Raw genomic sequence first — 19,450 nt, forward strand, 5'->3', positions numbered from 1 at the left:
ATGGCCTTTTAAAAACAGAAATTATACAAACAGGCGAAATCAACCATTATGAAATATAACCCACATGCTTAAAAAGCAAGCCTTCACAGTGAAAGTGAGGTAGGTGGGGTTGAAGTCAAATGATAAACAGTTTATTGTCAAGGTAACTGCAAAGAGAGAATTCATCATGCTTACTCAAGGTAAGTTTATTTTTTGAAAAGGGAATATTTACTTAATTTTACAATGCTATGAAGTAGTACAAAATTTATTAGATATTCTTTGAAAGTTAAGTGAAGATCAACCTCTTGTAAATCTGTATTTTAAAAAAATATTTGGCTTTTATAAAGGGAAACATAATTGTGTGCTTGTCTGGATTTTGGAAGATCATAATTGGTTAACACCTATTGAGTGCTTACTGTATTGCAGGCACTGCTCTAAGCATGTATCTTCAAATATGTGTCCTCAAATATGTATCATATCCTCAAATATGTATCAGTATCATCCTATGAGGTAGTTGCTACTATTATCCTCATTTCTACAGATGGGGGTACTGAGACACAGGGTAAGTAATTTTTGTTCAAGAACAAGCACCATGATGGAAGGTTGGGATTCAAACCCAAGCACTGTGGTGCCTGTGTCCATGATCTTAACTGCTTTTTGTGCTACACACACTTACTTGTAAGGATACTATGCACAGATCTTACACAGGTCTGGGGATTTAGAGATGGAAAGAATGGTGAACCATTAACATAATAACTAAGCATAACTTCAGAAAATATCATAGTGCTTATTTGGCCTTAGGTCTATGCCTCCTAATGTGGCTTTTAAAAAAAGAAAACATTAACGATCATGCAGTGCAAATTAACTCTTTAATTTATTTATTTTTATTTATTTATTTTTAATTTTCTTATGCCATGTAAATCACCATACATTACATCATTAGTTTTAGATGTAGTGTTCCATGATTCATTGTTTGTGCATAACACCCAGTGCTCCATGCAGAACGTGCCCTCTTTAATACCCATCACCAGGCTAACCCATCCCCTCACCCTCCTCCCCTCTAGAACCCTCAGTTTGTTTCTCAGAGTCCATAATCTCTCATGGTTCGTCTCCCCCTCCGATTTCCTCCCCCTTCATTTTATCCTTCCTACTATCTTCTTCTTTTTTTTTTTTTTTAACATATAATGTATTGTTTCAGAGGTACAGGTCTGTGATTCAACAGTCTTACACAATTCACAGTGCTCATCATAGCACATACCCTCTGCAATGTCTATCACCCAGCCACCACATCCCTCCCACCCCCCCACCACTCCAGCAACCCTCAGTTTGTTTCCTGAGATTAAGAATTCCTCATATCAGTGAGGTCATATGATACATGTCTTTCTCTGATTGACTTATTTCGCTCAGCATAATACCCTCCAGTTCCATGCACGTCGTTTATTTTAAATGAAAACTGCTTATTTTAAGATAGGTTTAACTGAGGCCCAGGGTCTTTGGGTGATCCACATACCCCTTGTGACTATCTGTTCCTTCTGTGTGAAGATGTGAGAATGGGCATCTGAGTATTTTTCTGGGAAAAAAAAAATGTTTTTCCTTAGATTGTTAGAGGGATATATGGTTTACCTAATATAGAGCAGGGTGGGCAAACTTTTTCAGTAAAGGTAAATATTTTAGACTTTGTGGGCCACATGCGGTTTCTTTTGCAACTATTCACCTCTACTGTAGTGCAAAAGCAGCTATAGAGGTATAAAGGTAAGCATGGCAGTGTTCCAACAACATTGTATTTATGTTCATTAAAATTTGAATTTTATATAACATCTATGTCACAAAGTATTATTGTGCCTTTGACTGTTAGCCAATCATTTAAAAATGTAAAAGACAAACAAACAAAACCCACCCCAAGATGAAAAATATCTTAGCTCAGGGACAAGAAAAAGCAAGCAGCAGGCCAAATTTGGCCCATGGGCCATCTGATAATTTGTTAGAAATGCAAGTTCTCAGGCCTCTCTGAAAATCTATGGAATCAGAAACTTCAGAATTGGACCCAGCAGTCTGTGTTTTAAAAAGTCTCTTAGGTGAAAAGGATACATGCTGCAGTTTGAGAACCACTGGTTCTCGATGATTCAGTTCACCCATCCATTCATTTCTCCTTACAATAAATGCTTTTTGAGATGTAATTATAATGTATCAGGAATACAGTGGATAAAGTACTAGATTTCCTCCTCATAGGTGCAAGAATAATTCTTCCATAAAACAAAAAATGGTAACTTTCTGACAATGACCTACTTTTTGAAATACATTTTATAGTATATCATGGCCCTATCCATATACACACACATGCCTGGAACAAAATAACACAAAGGAATATGTACCCTAATACGTGTGAGGCACTTTCTGATATTGTCTGTTCTATTTCTGTTGTATTCACTCCAGTAAATTGATTTTGCAATCCACTTATACATTACAACTTGGAGTTTGAAAAATACTGCAATAAAATATGCTCACCAGTGCAAATTCCTTGTTGAGAATCATCTGTTCAACTAAAGATGACTCATTGTGGAAGAGGTGGGGTTGCATATGGCTCCACATATGAGGAAACCACCAGAACTCATCCACAGACCTAAGCAAAAGGTCATCTCCTTCATCTTCCTCTTCAGTCCCTGTAAAACATGAGGTTAAAAATGGTTTGAATGAATATTTCGTATTGGCTTGAAGATGATGTTTGTCAGATTTTTGTTATTCTTCTTACTACTGATACATAAATCCTATTTTGCATTGTTTTAATCATAATAAAAAGAAATGACCATAGTCTAAATTACACTGAAGGCAATGTGGCTGGGGGTTGTGATGAGTTGGAGTGCAGATAGTTGTTTAGTTTAGAACTTAGGGGTATTTTGTCACTGACACTGTTCAGGATTGCTAGCGTATGGTAAGAAATGAATAAACAAACTTCATTTGAGACAATTTATTTTTGTTTTAAAATTATTAACTGATAATTCTTTTCCTCTTGCATGCACAGGGGAAACCTGATCAGAGATGATTTTTTTTTATTCTTAAAAATATTCTTGCATATGAGTCTAAAATTGAGCTTAAAATTTAAGTGATGAAGTTTGTTAATTTTTTTCTGATTAGAAAAATAATATATGCTTATTGAATAAGTGAAAAAAAAGTACGGACTAGTGATATATGAATCTCAAAAACAAAACAAAACAAAACAAAAACAAAGATCATCATCTAGAGCTAACATTTTGGTATTTTGATATTTTCTTTTAAATCTTTTTCTGCTTTTTTAAAAGTTGAGCTAACACTGTATAATTACTTTTGTATCCTTACATTTTTAACATAAATATTATGAACATACACATTTCCTATTTTGATACCAATATTTCTTAAAACTTAAACAATGAAGTTATTAACACAATAGAACCTTGGCTTGGGAACTTTAATATAAAGTTCTCATCTTCTCTTAAGAAAATTTGTGTTCAAGGCATAGTAAAAACCCTTTGTCATGCCACAAGTGAAAAAAAAAAAAGAACGAAATAACAACTTAATTCCCAGGGAATTCTCTTCATTGCAGATACCAACAAATATTTTCACTGTATGAAATCATACAATTTTTGCACAATTTTACAATATGCAGTCTAATTTTAAAACGTTCTGGATCAGTAATATAAGAATTGATTCCTAAAAAAAAAAAAAAAAAAAAGAATTGATTCCTATTTGGTCTCTAGATACTTAACTAAATAAGTGAAGTAAAATAACAGATTCTGTCTTAGAGTATGAGGTGTATTTATTTGGTTTATTTTTCCACAATATAATATGTTTTACAGATGGCTGCTTAATTTAATACTAAGCAAATAAATATTAAAGTTTTTTTTAAAGAATCCTCTCCAAATGTTTCATTTATGTGTCTCATAATAAAGATTTCACTGATCATGCAGTAAAGAGTGCTGTGAAATGGTTAAAGTGTATATTTGATATCAATAAATACAAAAGTAGTGTCTCTACTTCTGCCATTTGCTTTACTATGTGATTTTGGACAAGTCAACTTCTTTGAATCTCAGTTTCCTGGTTTAAAATGGAGATATAAATACCTATCTCATTGGGTCTTTGTGAAAAGTGAATGAGATTGATTTATTAAAGCACTTAATATCATGACTTTCAGATAGCAAGCACTTCATAAATATCAGGATCTCTTTCTTCTTAAAAATAATATCTACAGGTTTATACTTACAGTGTTCTAAATTTATATATTTTTACAAATTCTTGAAAACATTGCTTGCCTAGATTATTAATTTCTTGAAGTCAGAGATTGGATTCCTTTAACTTGCACAGTATTATGCCACTTCCCCAGAGCAGTGAGTAGGTGAATAATTTAATTCAATCCATATTAATATAATGTCAGTGAACTTCAGAGCTTTCATATGTCCACCGAAGTGCATGGAAACTTTTGTGTGTATTTATGTATATGAATTATTTCTATGGTACAATTCATAATGCATAGTTCTTAGAGGGTGTAAGGACCATCAGGTTTAATTAGAGTTTTGGCACCATACTACTTGTAATAATTGCTACTATACAAAGGGTAAAGAAATAGAAGTTTTGAATGTGATAAAGTCTTATGAATCAGTTGAGCAGACAGAATCCTTAATTTTTATTAACTTTAGCTACAATTGTTATAAGACAGATTTGCAATTCATTGACTTTGTTAATATAGAGAATTTCAAATGTTGAAATCCAAATAGAGAAAAGTTTATCATTTCCTCAGATGGATTTCAAGCATGAAGTGTTTAGACCATGTTTCTTATGGCCATAATTTAGCCCACTGAAGCACAGATTAGAGTTACTTTGTGTCACATGCAATGAATGAATTGACAGTTCTCCCACCCTTCTGTTGTGCTTTGAATACAGAATGTTTGAGATATGCTTCCATTCACCTTAAACTTCACTGATCGTTATTGAAAGTAGCAGGAATCACAAAACACATACTTGACCAGGAAGGAGGTCAATTAATCAACTTAAATGAAATTTGTAGACTATTGATATAAACAGATACATGACTGATCATAAAATATTAATAATTTTTATACTAGAGATTGAGTTAATTTATAAACACTCCTCACAAGGTTGAGAGTGATATTTAAAACTATTTTTTCACCTCATAGATTAATTTCCCATCAGCCTTTCTCTTACTTTATATAGGTCTTATAATTCAAAGCCATGTGAGGCAAGCTTGTGACACTAGAAATAGCTTAATGAAAAATAGGATACCAAAAAAAAAGAAAAATATGATACCAAGTCATGCTGAGAGACCAACGCAGAATTTCAAATGTTTTAAAATCCAACTAAATGAAAATATTAAATTTTCAGATCACTATAAACACATATTTTTCTATACTATTAACACATATTTTTCTATACCTAATTTAATATGTGAGGATATAATTTGTAGTTCATACATCACCATATTTAACACAAGTTACAATCCATTAAAAGAATTTGTGTTCATATTTAGCCTTTTATGTCTAATCTGATCTAGATTCAAATCTACAACATCATTATTATTTTTTTTTAAGATTTATTTATTTATTTATTTATTTATTTATTTATTTGACAGAGCACAAGCAGGCAGAGTGGCAGGCAGAGGAAGAGGGAGAAGCAGGCTCTCTGCTGAGCAGGGAGCCCAACAGTGGGCTCAATCTCAGGACCCTAGGATTATGGCATGAGCCAAAGGCAGCTGCTTAACCAACAGAGCCACCCAGGCGCCCCCAAATCTACATCATTATTAATTAAAAATGTAGCATTTTTTGTTCTCACTTAATAGTTTTTCCCTCTTACCTCTCTAAATTCTCAATAAATAGGAAGTTTTTAAATTCAGAAGTAAAATATTGAAGAATTTACTTTTTTGTTACCACTTGTAGATGATCTTGTTATGAAATAATAGCATACTCCTAAAAGTTCTTTAAGTCTGCCAATATAAGGATAATTTTAGCAAGATCTGGGCTAGAGGTTAATTCCCATAAGGCAATGTTAAAATGCAATTTATAAAATTCCAGTGTCTGCATTATTGCTTTTGTACAAATGTCTGCTTTATATTTGCTCATTATGTATGAAATATTGTAATTCCTGAATGGTAAGAAGATGTTGGTATTTTCTCTGTATATTGAATCTGGCATGGTTCCATATAGGTAGGTATGTACTAAACTAATTTTAAATATTACAATAAATAAAAGAACTGTGTGGTGATGAAAATCGATTAAAAGTTACCTATGGTTACCTATTAGTTCTAGAACTGATAAATTCAACAGAGCTGCAGAGTTCAAAAATCAATATACAGAAATCTGCTGCATTTCTATGCACTACTAACAAAAGAGCACAAAGAGAAATTAAGAAAATCCCATTTACAATTGCACCAAAAATAATAAAATACTTAGGAATAAACCTAACCAAGGAAGTGTAACAACAGTACTCTAAAGACTATAAGACATTGATGAAAGAAATAGGAGATGAAGAAATTCCAAACAAATGGAAAGAAAGATATGCCACGCTGATGAATTGGAAGAACAAATATTAAAATATCCAAACTATCCAAGCAATCTATAGGTTCAGTGCAATCCATATCAAAATATCAATAGTATTTTTCACAGAACAAGAACAAATAATCCTAAAATTTGTATGAAACCACGAAAGATCACAAACAGCCAAAGCCATCTTGAGGAAGAAGAACAAAACTGGGGGTCCACACTCCCAGATTTCAAACTGTACTGCAAAGCTATTGTAATTAAAACAGTATAGAACAACACAATAAAAGGCTACATAGATCAATAGAACAGAATAGAGAGCCCAGACAGAAACCCACACTTATGTGGTCAATTAATCTATGACAAAAGAAGGAAGAATATAGTAGGGGGAAAAATAGTCTCTTCAATAAATGGTGTTGGAAAAATTAGACAACTATATGCAAAAGAATGAAACTGGACACCATACACACAAATAAACTCAAAAAGGACTAAAGATCTAAATATAAGACCTGAAACAATAAAACTCTTAAAAGAAAACATAGGCAGTAATCTGTGGACATCAACCTCAGCAATAATTTTCTGGATGTGTTTCTCCAGTCAAGAAAAACAAAAGCAAAAATAAATTATTGGGAGAGGGGCGGAGCAAGATGGCGGAGGAGTAGGAGACCTGGATTTCGTCTCCTCTCAGGAATTCAGCTGGATAGGGATCAAACCATTCTGAACACCTACAAACCCAACAGGAGATCGAAGAAAGGAATAGCAACAACTCTCTGAACAGAAAAGCGACCACTTTCTGGAAGGAAGGACGTGCGGAGAAGTGAATCCGAGGCGATATTCGGGAGGATAGACGGCAGGGGAGGGGGCCTCTGTCCGCCACTTCTGGCAAGTGATAGAGCAGCAGAGCACACAATTGGAACTTTTAGAAGTCGGCTCCACTGAGGGACGTCGCTCCAGTGGCTAAGTGGGGGGCTGGAACCCTCACAAGACAGTGTGGTCTCAGGACCCCCGGGGTCACAGAAAGACCGGGGATGCCTGAGTGTGGCAGAGCTCCCAGGTATCGGAGCAGGGAAGCCGGCTGCAGAGACGGAGCCAGGGCTCGGGCTCTCAGCTCGGGGTGGCCATAAACCGGGATCCGCGGCATAGTCAGGCCATTGCTCCTCCAGCAGGGACCCAACAAGCGGCAGATCCAGGGAGACTCACCTTCCTCCCCCGGGAGGAGCCGCGCGGGAGTGCACCGCAGGGATCTGCTGGGTTAGGAGACTCCACACGGGGTTGGGTGCCGGAGATAGAAACGCGCGGTCACAGGCCGGGTGAGCACGGAGTGTGGCCAGAGACCGGGGAGACGGGAGTGACTGACGGCTTTTCTCTGGGGCTCACTGAGGAGCGGGGCCCCGAGTTCTCGGCTCCTCCGGGGCGGAGATTGGGAGGCCGCCATTTTCACTCTCCGCCTCCAAAGCTGTACGGAAAGCTTGCAGGGAACAAAAGCCCCGAAGAGCAAACCCGAGCAGATGACTTAGCCGGGAGGGGGCAAGGGCGGGGCACTTCCGCCTCCGGCAGAGACATTTGGAAACCACGGCAACAGGCCCCTCCCCAGAAGATCAGCGAGAACAGCCAGCCAAGACCAAGTTTACCGATCAATGAGAATGGCAGAGCTCCAGCGCTAGGGGAATACTGTACATAGAATTCACGGCTTTTTTACCATGATTCTTTAGTCTTTTAAAGTTAATTTTTTAACTGTCTTTTTGTCTTTTTATTTCTTTTTGAATTTTTCTTTTTCCCTTTTTCAACCAACATCTTATCAATCCCTTTTTTTAAAAAAAAACATTTTTATTTTTCATTTTTAGAGTCATATTCTGTCCCTTCATAGTAGTTACCCTTATTTTTGGCTTATATATATAAGTTGTTCTCTCTTTAAAATTTTGAGATAGTTTCTTCTAACAGATTAAAATAGACCCTAAATCTCTAGTATATGGTGTTTTCTATTCCCCTGCCTGATCACATCCTCTCCCTTTTTTTTTCTCTTTTTCTTTTTTCTTTTTTTAAATCCTCTTCTTTCTTTTTTCAAACAACTTCTTATTAATTCCTTTTATAACATTTTTTATAATTTCCATTTTTACAGTCATATTCCATCCCTTCATCATATCAACCCTTATTTTTGTACATATATAAGTTTTTCTTTCTTTAAAATTTTGGGAGGCACTTTCTTCTAAAAGACCAAAATACACCCCAAATCTAGTGTGTGGCACTGATTTATATACCATATAGATCATATTTGATCACATTCTGGTTTTTCTTTTGTTGTTGTTGTTTTGTTTTGTTTGTTTTTGTTTTTATATTTATCTTTTTCTTTTTTCTCTCTTTCCCTTTCTTTTCCCACTGCTTCAGGTCTTTTCTTATTTGTTTAGAGTATATTTTCTGGGGACGTGGTTACTCTGCTAGCATTTTGTTCTCTCATTAATCTATTCTTCTCTGCACAAAATGACAAGATGGAAAAAATCACCTCAACAAAAAGAACAAGAGGTAGTACCGACTGCCAGGGACCTACTGAATACGGACATTAGTACGATGTCAGATCTAGAGTTCAGAATCATCACTTTAAAGATACTAGCTGGGCTTGAAAAAAAATATGGAAGTTATTAGAGAAACCCTTTCTGGAGAAGTAAAAGAGCTAAAATCCAACCAAGTAGAAATCAAAAAGGCTATTAATGAGGTGCAATCAAAAATGGGGGTGCTAACTGCTAGAATAAATGAGGCAGAAGAGAGAATCAGTAATATAGAAGATGAAATGATGGAAAATAAAGAAGCTGAGAAAAAGAGAGATAAACAACTACTGGATCACGAGCGCAGAATTCGAGAGATAAGCGATACCATAAAACGAAACAACATTAGAATAATTGGGATCCCAGAAGAAGAAGAAAGAGAGAGAGGGCCAGAAGGTATAATGGAGCAAATTATAGCAGAGAACTTCCCTAATTTGGGGAAAGAAACAGGCATGAAAATCCAGGAAGCACAGAGAACCCCTCTCAAAATCAATAAAAATAGGTCAACTCCCCAACATCTAATCGTAAAACTTACGAGTCTCATAGACAAAGAGAAAATCCTGAAAGCAGCTCGGGAGAAGAGATATGTAACCTACAAGGGTAGAAACATTAGATTGGCAACAGACCTATCCACAGAGACCTGGCAGGCCAGAAAGGACTGGTAGGATATATTCAGAGCACTAAATGAGAAAAATATGCAGCCAAGAATACTCTATCCAGCTAGGCTGTCATTGAAAATTGAAGGAGAGAGAAAAAGCTTCCAGGACAAACAAAAACTAAAGGAATTTGCAAACACAAAACCAGCCCTACAGGAAATCTTGAAAGGGGTCCTCTAAGCAAAGAGAGACCCTAAAAGCAACATAGACCAGAAAGGAACACAGACAATATACGGTAACAGTCACCTTACAGGCAATACAATGGCACTAAATTCCTATCTTTCAATAGTTACCCTGAATGTAAATGGGCTAAATGCCCCAATCAAAAGACACAGGCTAACAGACTGGATTAAAAAACAAGATCCATCGATATGCTGTCTGCAAGAGACTCATTTTAGAACCAAAGACACCCCCAGATTGAAAGTGAGGGGGTGGAAAACCATTTACCATGCTAATGGACACCAAAAGAAAGCTGGGGTGGCAATCCTTATATCAGACAAATTAGATTTTAAACCAAAGACTGTAATAAGAGATGAGGAAGGACACTATATCATACTTAAAGGATCTATCCAACAAGAAGATCTAACAATTGTAAATATCTATGCCCCTAACATGGGAGCAGCCAGTTATATAAGGCAATTAATAACAAAAGCAAAGAAACACATCGACAACAATACAATAATAGTGGGGGACTTTAACACCCCCCTCACTGAAATGGACAGATCGGCTAAGCAAAAGATCAACAAGGAAATAAAGACTTTAAATGACACACTGGACCAAATGGACTTCACAGACATATTCAGAACATTCCACCCCAAAGCAACAGAATACACATTCTTCTCTAGTGCCCATGGAACATTCTCCAGAATAGATCACATCCTAGGTCATAAATCAGGTCTCAACCGGTACCAAAAGATTGGGATCATTCCCTACCTATTTTCAGACCACAATGCTTTGAAACTAGAACTCAATCACAAGAGGAAAGTCGGAAAGAACTCAAATACATGGAGGCTAAAGAGCATCCTACTGAAGAATGAATGGGTCAACCAGGAAATTAAAGAAGAATTTAAAAAATACATGGAAACCAATGAAAATGAAAACACAACTGTTCAAAATCTTTGGGATGCAGCAAAGGCAGTCCTAAGAGGAAAGTATATAGCAATACAAGCCTTTCTCAAGAAACAAGAAAGGTCTCAAGTACACAACCTAACCCTACACCTAAAGGAGCTGGAGAAAGAACAGCAAATAAAGCCTAAACCCAGCAGGAGAAGAGAAATAATAAAGATCAGAGCAGAAATCAATGAAATAGAAACTAAAAGAAGAGTAGAACAGATCAATGAAACTAGGAGCTGGTTCTTTGAAAGAATTAACAAGATTGATAAACCCCTGGCCAGACTTATCAAAAAGAGAAGAGAAATGACCCAAATCAACAAAATCATGAATGAAAGAGGAGAGATCACAACCAACACCAAAGAAATACAAACAATTATAAGAACATATTAGGAGCAACTCTATGGCAGCAAATTAGATAACCTGGAAGAGATGGATGCATTCCTAGAGATGTATCAACTACCAAAACTGAACCAGGATGAAATAGAAAACCTGAACAGACCTATAACCACTAAGGAAATTGAAGCAGTCATCAAAAATCTCCCAAATAACAAAAGCCCATGGCCAGATGGCTTCCCAGGGGAATTCTACCAAACATTTCAAGAAGAATTAATACCTATTCTTCTGAAACTGTTCCAAAAAATAGAAACAGAAGAAAACTTCCAAACTCATTTTATGAGGCCAGCATTACCTTGATCCCCAAACCAGACAAAGACCCCATCAAAAAGGAGAATTATAGACCAATATCCCTGATGAACATGGATACAAAAATTCTCACCAAAATACTAGCCAATAGGATCCAACAGTACATTAAAAGGATTATTCACCATGACCAAGTGGGATTTATTCCTGGGCTGCAAGGTTGGTTCAACATCCGCAAATCAATCAATGTGATACAATACATTAACAAAAGAAAGAACAAGAATCATATGATCCTCTCAATAGATGCAGAAAAAGCTTTTGACAAAGTACAGCATCCTTTCTTGATCAAAACTCTTCAGAGTATAGGGATTGAGGGTACATACCTCAATATCATAAAAGCCATCTATGAAAAACCTACAGCAAATATTATTCTCAATGGGGAAAAACTGAGAGCTTTCCCCCTAAGGTCAGGAATGCGGCAGGGATGTCCACTATCACCACTGCTATTCAACATAGTATTGGAAGTCCTAGCCACAGCAATCAGACAACAAAAAGAAATCAAAGGCATCCAAATCGGCAAAAAAGAAGTCAAACTCTCACTCTTTGCAGATGATATGATACTTTAGGTGGAAAACCCAAAAGACTCCACCCCAAAAGTGCTAGAACTCATACAGGAATTCAGTAAAGTGGTAGGATATAAAATCAATGCACAGAAGTCAGTGGCATTCCTATACACCAACAACAAGACAGAAGAAAGAGAAATTAAGGAGTCGATCCCATTTACAATTGCACCCAAAACCATAAGATACCTAGGAATAAATCTAACCAAAGAGACAAAGGATCTGTACTCAGAAAACTATAAAATACTCATGAAAGAAATTGAGGAAGACACAAAGAAATGGAAAAACGTTCCATGCTCATGGATTGGAAGAACAAATATTGTGAAGATGTCAATGCTACCTAGAGCAATCTACACATTCAATGCAATCCCCATCAAAATACCATCCACTTTTTTCAAAGAAATGGAACAAATAATCCTAAAATTTGTATGGAACCAGAAAAGACCCCGCATAGCCAGAGGAATGCTGAAAAAGAAAAGCAAAGCCGGCGGCATCACAATTCCGGACTTCAAGCTCTATTACAAAGCTGTCATCATCAAGACAGCATGGTACTGGCACAAAAACAGACACATAGATCAATGGAACAGAATAGAGAGCCCAGAAATGGACCCTCAACTCTAGGGTCAACTAATCTTCGACAAAGCAGGAAAGAATGTCCAATGGAACAAAGACAGTCTCTTCAACAAATGGTGTTGGGAAAATTGGACAGTCACATGCAGAAGATTGAAACTGGACCATTTCCTTACACCACACACAAAAATAGACTCCAAATAGTTGAAAGACCTCAATGTGAGACAGAGTCCATCAAAATCCTAAAGGAGAACACAGGCAGTAACCTCTTTGACCTCAGCCGAAGCAACTTCTTCCTAGAAACATCGCCAAAGGCAAGGGAAGCAAGGGCAAAAATGAACTATTGGGACTTCATCAAGATAAAAAGCTTTTGCAAAGCACAGGAAACAGTCAACAAAACCAAAAGACAACCAACAGAATGGGAGAAGATATTTGCAAATGACATATCAGATAAAGGGCTAGTATCCAAAATCTATAAAGAACTAATCAAACTCAACACCCAAAGAACAAAGAATCCAATCAAGAAATGGGCAGAAGACATGAACAGACATTTTTCCAAAGAAGACATCCAAATGGCCAACAGACACATGAAAAAGTGCTCAATATCGCTCAGCATCAGGAAAATCCAAATCAAAAGCTCAATGAGATACCACCTCACACCAGTCAGAATGGCTAAAATTAACAAGTCAGGAAACGACAGATGTTGGCGGGGATGCGGAGAAAGGGGAACCCTCCTACACTGTTGGTGGGAATGCAAGCTGGTGCAGCCACTCTGGAAAACAGTATGGAGGTTCCTCAAAAAGTTGAAAATAGAGCTACCATATGAGCCAGCAACTGCACTACTGGGTATTTACCCCAAAGATACAAAAGGAGGGATCCGAAGGGGTACATGCACCCCGATGTTTATAGCAGCAATGTCCACAATAGCCAAACTGTGGAAAGAGCCAAGATGTCCATCGACAGATGAATGGATAAAGAAGAGGTGGTATATATATACAATGGAATATTATGCAGCCATCAAAAGGAATGAGATCTTGCCATTTGCAACGACGTGGATGGAACTGGAGGGTATTATGTTGAGTGAAATAAGTCAAAAAGAGAAAGACATGTATCATATGATCTCACTGATATGAGGAATTCTTAATTGCAGGAATCAAACTGAGGGTTGCTGGAGTGGGGGGTGGGGTGGGAGGGATGGGGTGACTGGGTGATAGACACTGGGGAGGGTATGTGTTCTGGTAAGCGCTATGAATTGTGCAAGACTGTTGAATCTCAGATCTGTACCTCTGAAACAAATAGTGCAATATATGTTAAGAAAAAAAAAAATAAGAAGAAGAGGGTAGCGGGAGGGGAAGAGTGAAGTGGGGGAAATCGGAGGGGTAGACGAACCATGAGAGACGGTGGACTCTGAAAAACAAATGGGGTTCTAGAGGGGAGGGGTGTGGGAGGATGGGTTGGCCTGTTGGTGGGTATTGAGGAGGGCACGTTCTGCATGGAGCATTGGGTGTTGTGCACAAACAATGAATCATGGAACACTTCATCTAAAACTAATGATGTAATGTATGGGGATTAACATAAGAATAAAAAAAAATAAAAAATAAAAAAAAAATAAAAAAAATAAATTATTGGGACTACATCACACTAAAATGCTTTTGCACAGCAAAGGAAACCAACAACAAATCAAAAAGGCAACCTACCGAAAGGGAGAAGATATTTGCAAATGATACATCTGATAAAGAATTCATACAACTCAACACCAAAAAAAAAAAAATCCACAAATAATCCAATTAAAATGGGCAGAGGTATTGCATAAACATTTTCCCAGAGAAGACATACAGATGGCCCAAAGACATGTGAAAAGATACTCATATCACTAATCATCAGAAGAAAAATACAAATCAGAACCACAATGACATCACCTAACACTAGTCAGAATGGCCAGTACCCAAAATATAAAGAACTAGGAAGTGTTGGTGAGAATGTGGAGTAAAGAGAACCTTTGTGCACTGTTGGCAGGAATGTAAGCTGGTGCAGCCACTGGAGAACACAGGTCGAAGGTTCCTCCAACAACTAAAAATAGAATTACCATCCAATCCAATAATTCCACTTCTGGGTATTTACCCAAGGAAAACAAAAACACTAATTGGAAAAGATATATGAACACCTATGTTTACTGCAGCCTTTTTTATAAGAGCCAAGATACGGAAGCAACCCATGTCCATCCATAGATGAATGGATAAAGATGTGGTATATATACATAATGGAATATTACTCAGCTATAAAAAGGAATGAAATCTTACCATTTGGGACAACATGGATAGGTATGATGCTAAATGAAATAAGTCAGAGAAAGACAAATATCCTATGATTTCACTTAAATGTGAAATCTAAAAAACAAAACAAATAATATAACACAAAGGAGAAAAAAAACTCATATATTGAGAGGACAAACTAGTGGTTGCTAAAGGGAGGAGAGTGGGAGATGGGTGAAACAGGGTGAAGGGTATTAAGAGGTATAATCTCCCAGTTATAAAATAAATAAATCACCAGGATGAAAAGTATAGCATAGGGAATATAGTTAATAACAGTGTAATAACTTTGGAGACAGATGGAAACTACAATTACCATGGTGAGCATATTGTAATGCATATGACTTTCTTTTTTTCTAATTTTTTAAAAAGATTTTATTTATTTATTTGAGAGAGAGAGCACATGAGAGGGGGGAGGGGAGAGGTGAGAGGGAGAAGCAGACACCCTGTTCAGCAGGGAGCCCCATGTTGGACTCAATTCCAGGACTTCAGGATCATGACCTGAGCCGAAGGCAGTCACTTAACCAACTGAGCCACCCAGGTGCCCATCATTTTTTCTAATTTTTAAGAAGATTTTATTCATTTATTTGAAAGAGAGGTCTCTCTCTTTCATGAGCAAGGGAGAGGAGAAGAGGGAGAGGGACAAGCAGACTCCATGCTGAGTGTGGAGCCCAACACAGGGCTCGATCCCACAACCCTGAGATCATGACCTGAGTGGAAATCAAGAGTGGGATGCTTAACCAACTGAGCCACCCAGGTGCCCCTGGATATGGTTTTCAAATCCCTATGTTGTACACCTGAAACTAATATCATACATATGTCAATGATACTTCAATTAAAAATTTTTAAAAATTAACTTCAGAAAATGTGTTCGGTACATTGCAATGCATGTAAAACCTTCAAAGACGCGTGGGAAACATATTTCTAAGAATGTTACTTGTATCGATAAGTATAGTTTATCTTTCCATTGTATACATATGTTTATTATGCGTTGTTTCACTGAATAACTTGTAAGGCACATACATGAAAGTTGTTTCTAAGAATGTTACTTCTGTATGTGAATAAGAGCAGTGTTATTTCAATTAATGATTGTGTTCCCCCCACTGCAGTGCAAACTCTCTTTAAAGGCAAAAAAATAAATACAGAAATAAATAAATGTATGTATGTAATCTACAATTTCAAAATTAGAAAATAAAGTGATGTACATTATTCAGTTTACTTTTTTGATAAAATCAATCATATACAAAAATACTTTTTAAAGTAATAATAATAAACACATAGCACTTAGAACATTCTATGCATTGTTCTAGATGAGGGAGATATGATTCTCATTTAGAGATGAAGAAACTGAGGCACAGAAAGTTTAAGTAACCTGTTTATGTTCACAAACCTAGTAAATGTCAGTCTGGATTTGAACAAAAGCAGTCTTGTTTCTTTCCTTTTTTTTTTTTTTTTAAGATTTTATTTATTTATTTAATTGACAGAGAGAGAGACACACACACAGCGAGAGAGGGAACACAAGCAGGGGGAGTGGGAGAGGGAGAAGCAGGCTTCCCACTGAGCAGGGAGCCCGATGCGGGGCTCGATCCTAGGACCCTGGGATCATGACCTGAGCCGAAGGCAGTCGCTTAACCAACTGAGCCACCCAGGCGGCGCCCCAAAAGCAGTCTGTTTCTAATACCTACTCTGAACTGGTAATTTCTACAGAAAATAAAAAACAAAAAGCAAACAAAGGTAAATGAATGTAATACTTTTAAAAAAAAAAATCATGTTTAAAAGTTAATAGTTTTATATAAAGGGCCTATATTTTGTCAAATGAACTCTCATGAAAAAACAATATTAATACAATTTGTAAATCTCCATGAAGTAATTGATTGAGTCATATTCAATTTATTATTAATTACAAAGAGTGGCAATGATTGTCACTAGAAATTATGCCCTACAAAAATAATATTTGTAACACCTTACCCCTAGAAGACATCTTAACACTCTAATGTGTTCATTCTCTGAGTTTTCATTGTGCAATTCTAACCAAGCTTTACATATTTTCAGACTAAAACATTTTATTTCAAACTCCATACTTTTATTTTTTTCCTTTTAATCAACAGTATGTCCTTCCTTTTTCAATTTGGCACCTGTGAGTGGCTGACTGCGAGGGAAAGCTTAGGGATATGTCCTTTTGGGTGAGGTTGTTTGTAGCATGTGAAGGGCAGAGAAACCAAACAGGAAAGAATACACGGGAAATACAAATAAGTGGAGCAGTCTAAGAAATGAAGAATCTATCATTATTACACTGGGCATATGTGATTAAATGTCTTCAATACAATGAGGCTCATCAATCAGCATCCTCATGCACTGGGAAATCAGAACATCCTGGGAGAGAGCTGAGACAGTCATTGTGACAAGGCCATCTTCTAATAGTTACATATCACAGCGGAGTGCAAGTATAAGGAAAGCACTTCCCTGATTTGCAAACTTTGTTCCATATAGTTAAGCCTGCATATAAGAATGTAACTAGATAAGACAGAAGTATGCCCTCCCTAGAGTGGACATCACCAATGTTAACTCCACTCTAGGAGAAAACTTGACATCTCTTGAGTAAATTAGTAAGTACTCAATATAATATGATTGCACCTTTGAAATACAGTATGGATGCCTTTCAATGATTCTACACTTAAAGTATCAAGTCAGTGAAAGTTTCATCCTATGTGAAGGAAAGTAAGCTTCTAGGATTTACAAATTTATATATATTGCTTGATCTCTAAAGTGTACTATCACCACAGCATAACAGAATAAAGTGTTTCTTCCATTATTTTTGTTAGGTTAGTACCAACATAAAGAGTCAAAAGAGTCAATAAGGTCTTCTTAAAAATAAAATTAAAATGATTTTTTTTTTTTGGTATCTTCCTCCAACAACTATCCCTGTGATATTAACTAGTGTGTTGTTCATTTCCTGGTGGATGTGTACTGTGTACAAGTTCAGGATCATAAAGAAGAAATGAGAAGTGTTATAACCTGCTATCAACATTAACTCTGTGAATGTCTGGCAGCTTTAATAGTTCTGAATAGGAAAAGCGAATAAAAGAGATGAGGCAGTTATCCAGATATATTTCAACCAAAAGAATGGCTTTACTTGCACTATATGGCTATTTAAGACAAAATAGTATTGTTTGTGTGTGAACTCCAGATAATCCCATAATTTTTCCCCTGCATGAGTAGATATAGCTTTTAGAGTTATCTGCTTTATAACTTCAGAGTCAGAGCTTCTTAGGCCTGAACTCATTTCTTGAGGGGGCTTTTGAAGAAGATTTAAAAAACCATGTCTATTTTCAAAATTGTAAGCTGGAATTACTCTGCCTGTGCAGATACGATGACCCAAATCTCTTTCTGCAAAATGTCCTTTTAAAATATGCAATCATTTGATTTATCAAATGGTCTAAATACTAATTTTCCTTCTATTACTTTAAACAGATTTACATGTTTCAAAGCAGGAGGGAAAAGGCATTAAAGAAAAGCCAATAAGACATCACTGCTTCAATATTCTAATAAACCATGCTGAGCCTCCTTGGTTAAACATTAAAAAGCTTCTTTGGGTAAAATGAACTGCATTTATGATAATTAAAGACTACCTTTGCATGGGATATTTTAAATGTCAATAACTTGCATGCATGCATAGAGAATCCCATGGAATGTTTTCACTAAGAAACTATGAAGTAACAACAGTGCAAAGTCATAAAGTATTTGGTTTATACCACAAATGCAGAAATAGGAGCAGATACTAGGTATTGCCTACAGGCTCTAACACATCATTTTGTGTTATTTTTGTCATTATTATAAGATAGTCACTTCTCTGCACATATTTTTCTCCATACGAGTGCCAGACATTAGAATGCTGATACCCATAAAATAAAAGTCATATTTTGGAGGTGAAGATGGGTAAAGAGGTGAGAAATATCAGAACACAGAGTAGTGCATGAACACCAATCACATTTTAAGAATTTGTTGAGAAGCCGACACTGAAAAGAAGTGCAACTGTGGCTGGATAGAGATGGAAAGAAATACAAGCCTTATTACGATTGCTTTAATGCATGTTGGGCCAAATTGTAATATTTTTAGGGAAAAATCCTGCAAGGGAAGGTAAGTTAAGCAAGATGACCCTCTATTAATTTTCTTTGAGGCTATAAAGTTCCTCTCTGATCACCAGATGTTTTCCAAAGGAATAATATATACAAAAATGTCTGTCACCTTGAGTATCTGACATTTTAAAAACACTGCCCACTATTATTATTATTGGAATGTCATTGCCATCATCAACATCATCATCATCATCATCATCACAATCACTTTGCTTTCTACTTGGACTATGCTGAGAGACAAGATGCATAGTCACAGAACAATGATCATGGTTTCTTTTTTTACTGAGTTGAAAAAGTCAATTGTCTTCCTCCTTTGTCCTTGATTCTAACAGTATTTGCCAAAGTAAACAAGCTCATTGATTTTGGA

General features: G+C 36.4%; 1 protein-coding gene across 1 annotated transcript in view; it reads right to left on the minus strand.

Moving 5' to 3' along the window:
• Positions 1 to 19,450, minus strand: part of LOC123847554 (bifunctional heparan sulfate N-deacetylase/N-sulfotransferase 4) — a 266,149-nt gene that overhangs the window by 136,632 nt on the left and 110,067 nt on the right. Inside the window, exon 3 of the mRNA XM_045879396.1 lies at positions 2,485 to 2,639. Within this exon, the coding sequence (XP_045735352.1) occupies positions 2,485 to 2,639 (155 nt within the window). The remainder of the gene's footprint in view (positions 1 to 2,484; positions 2,640 to 19,450) is intronic.

This window comes from Mirounga angustirostris, unplaced genomic scaffold (assembly GCF_029215605.1).
Source record: "Mirounga angustirostris isolate CCGP_5_RB_7025 unplaced genomic scaffold, mMirAng1.0.hap1 SCAF_2, whole genome shotgun sequence".
Taxonomy (NCBI): Eukaryota; Metazoa; Chordata; class Mammalia; order Carnivora; family Phocidae; genus Mirounga; species Mirounga angustirostris.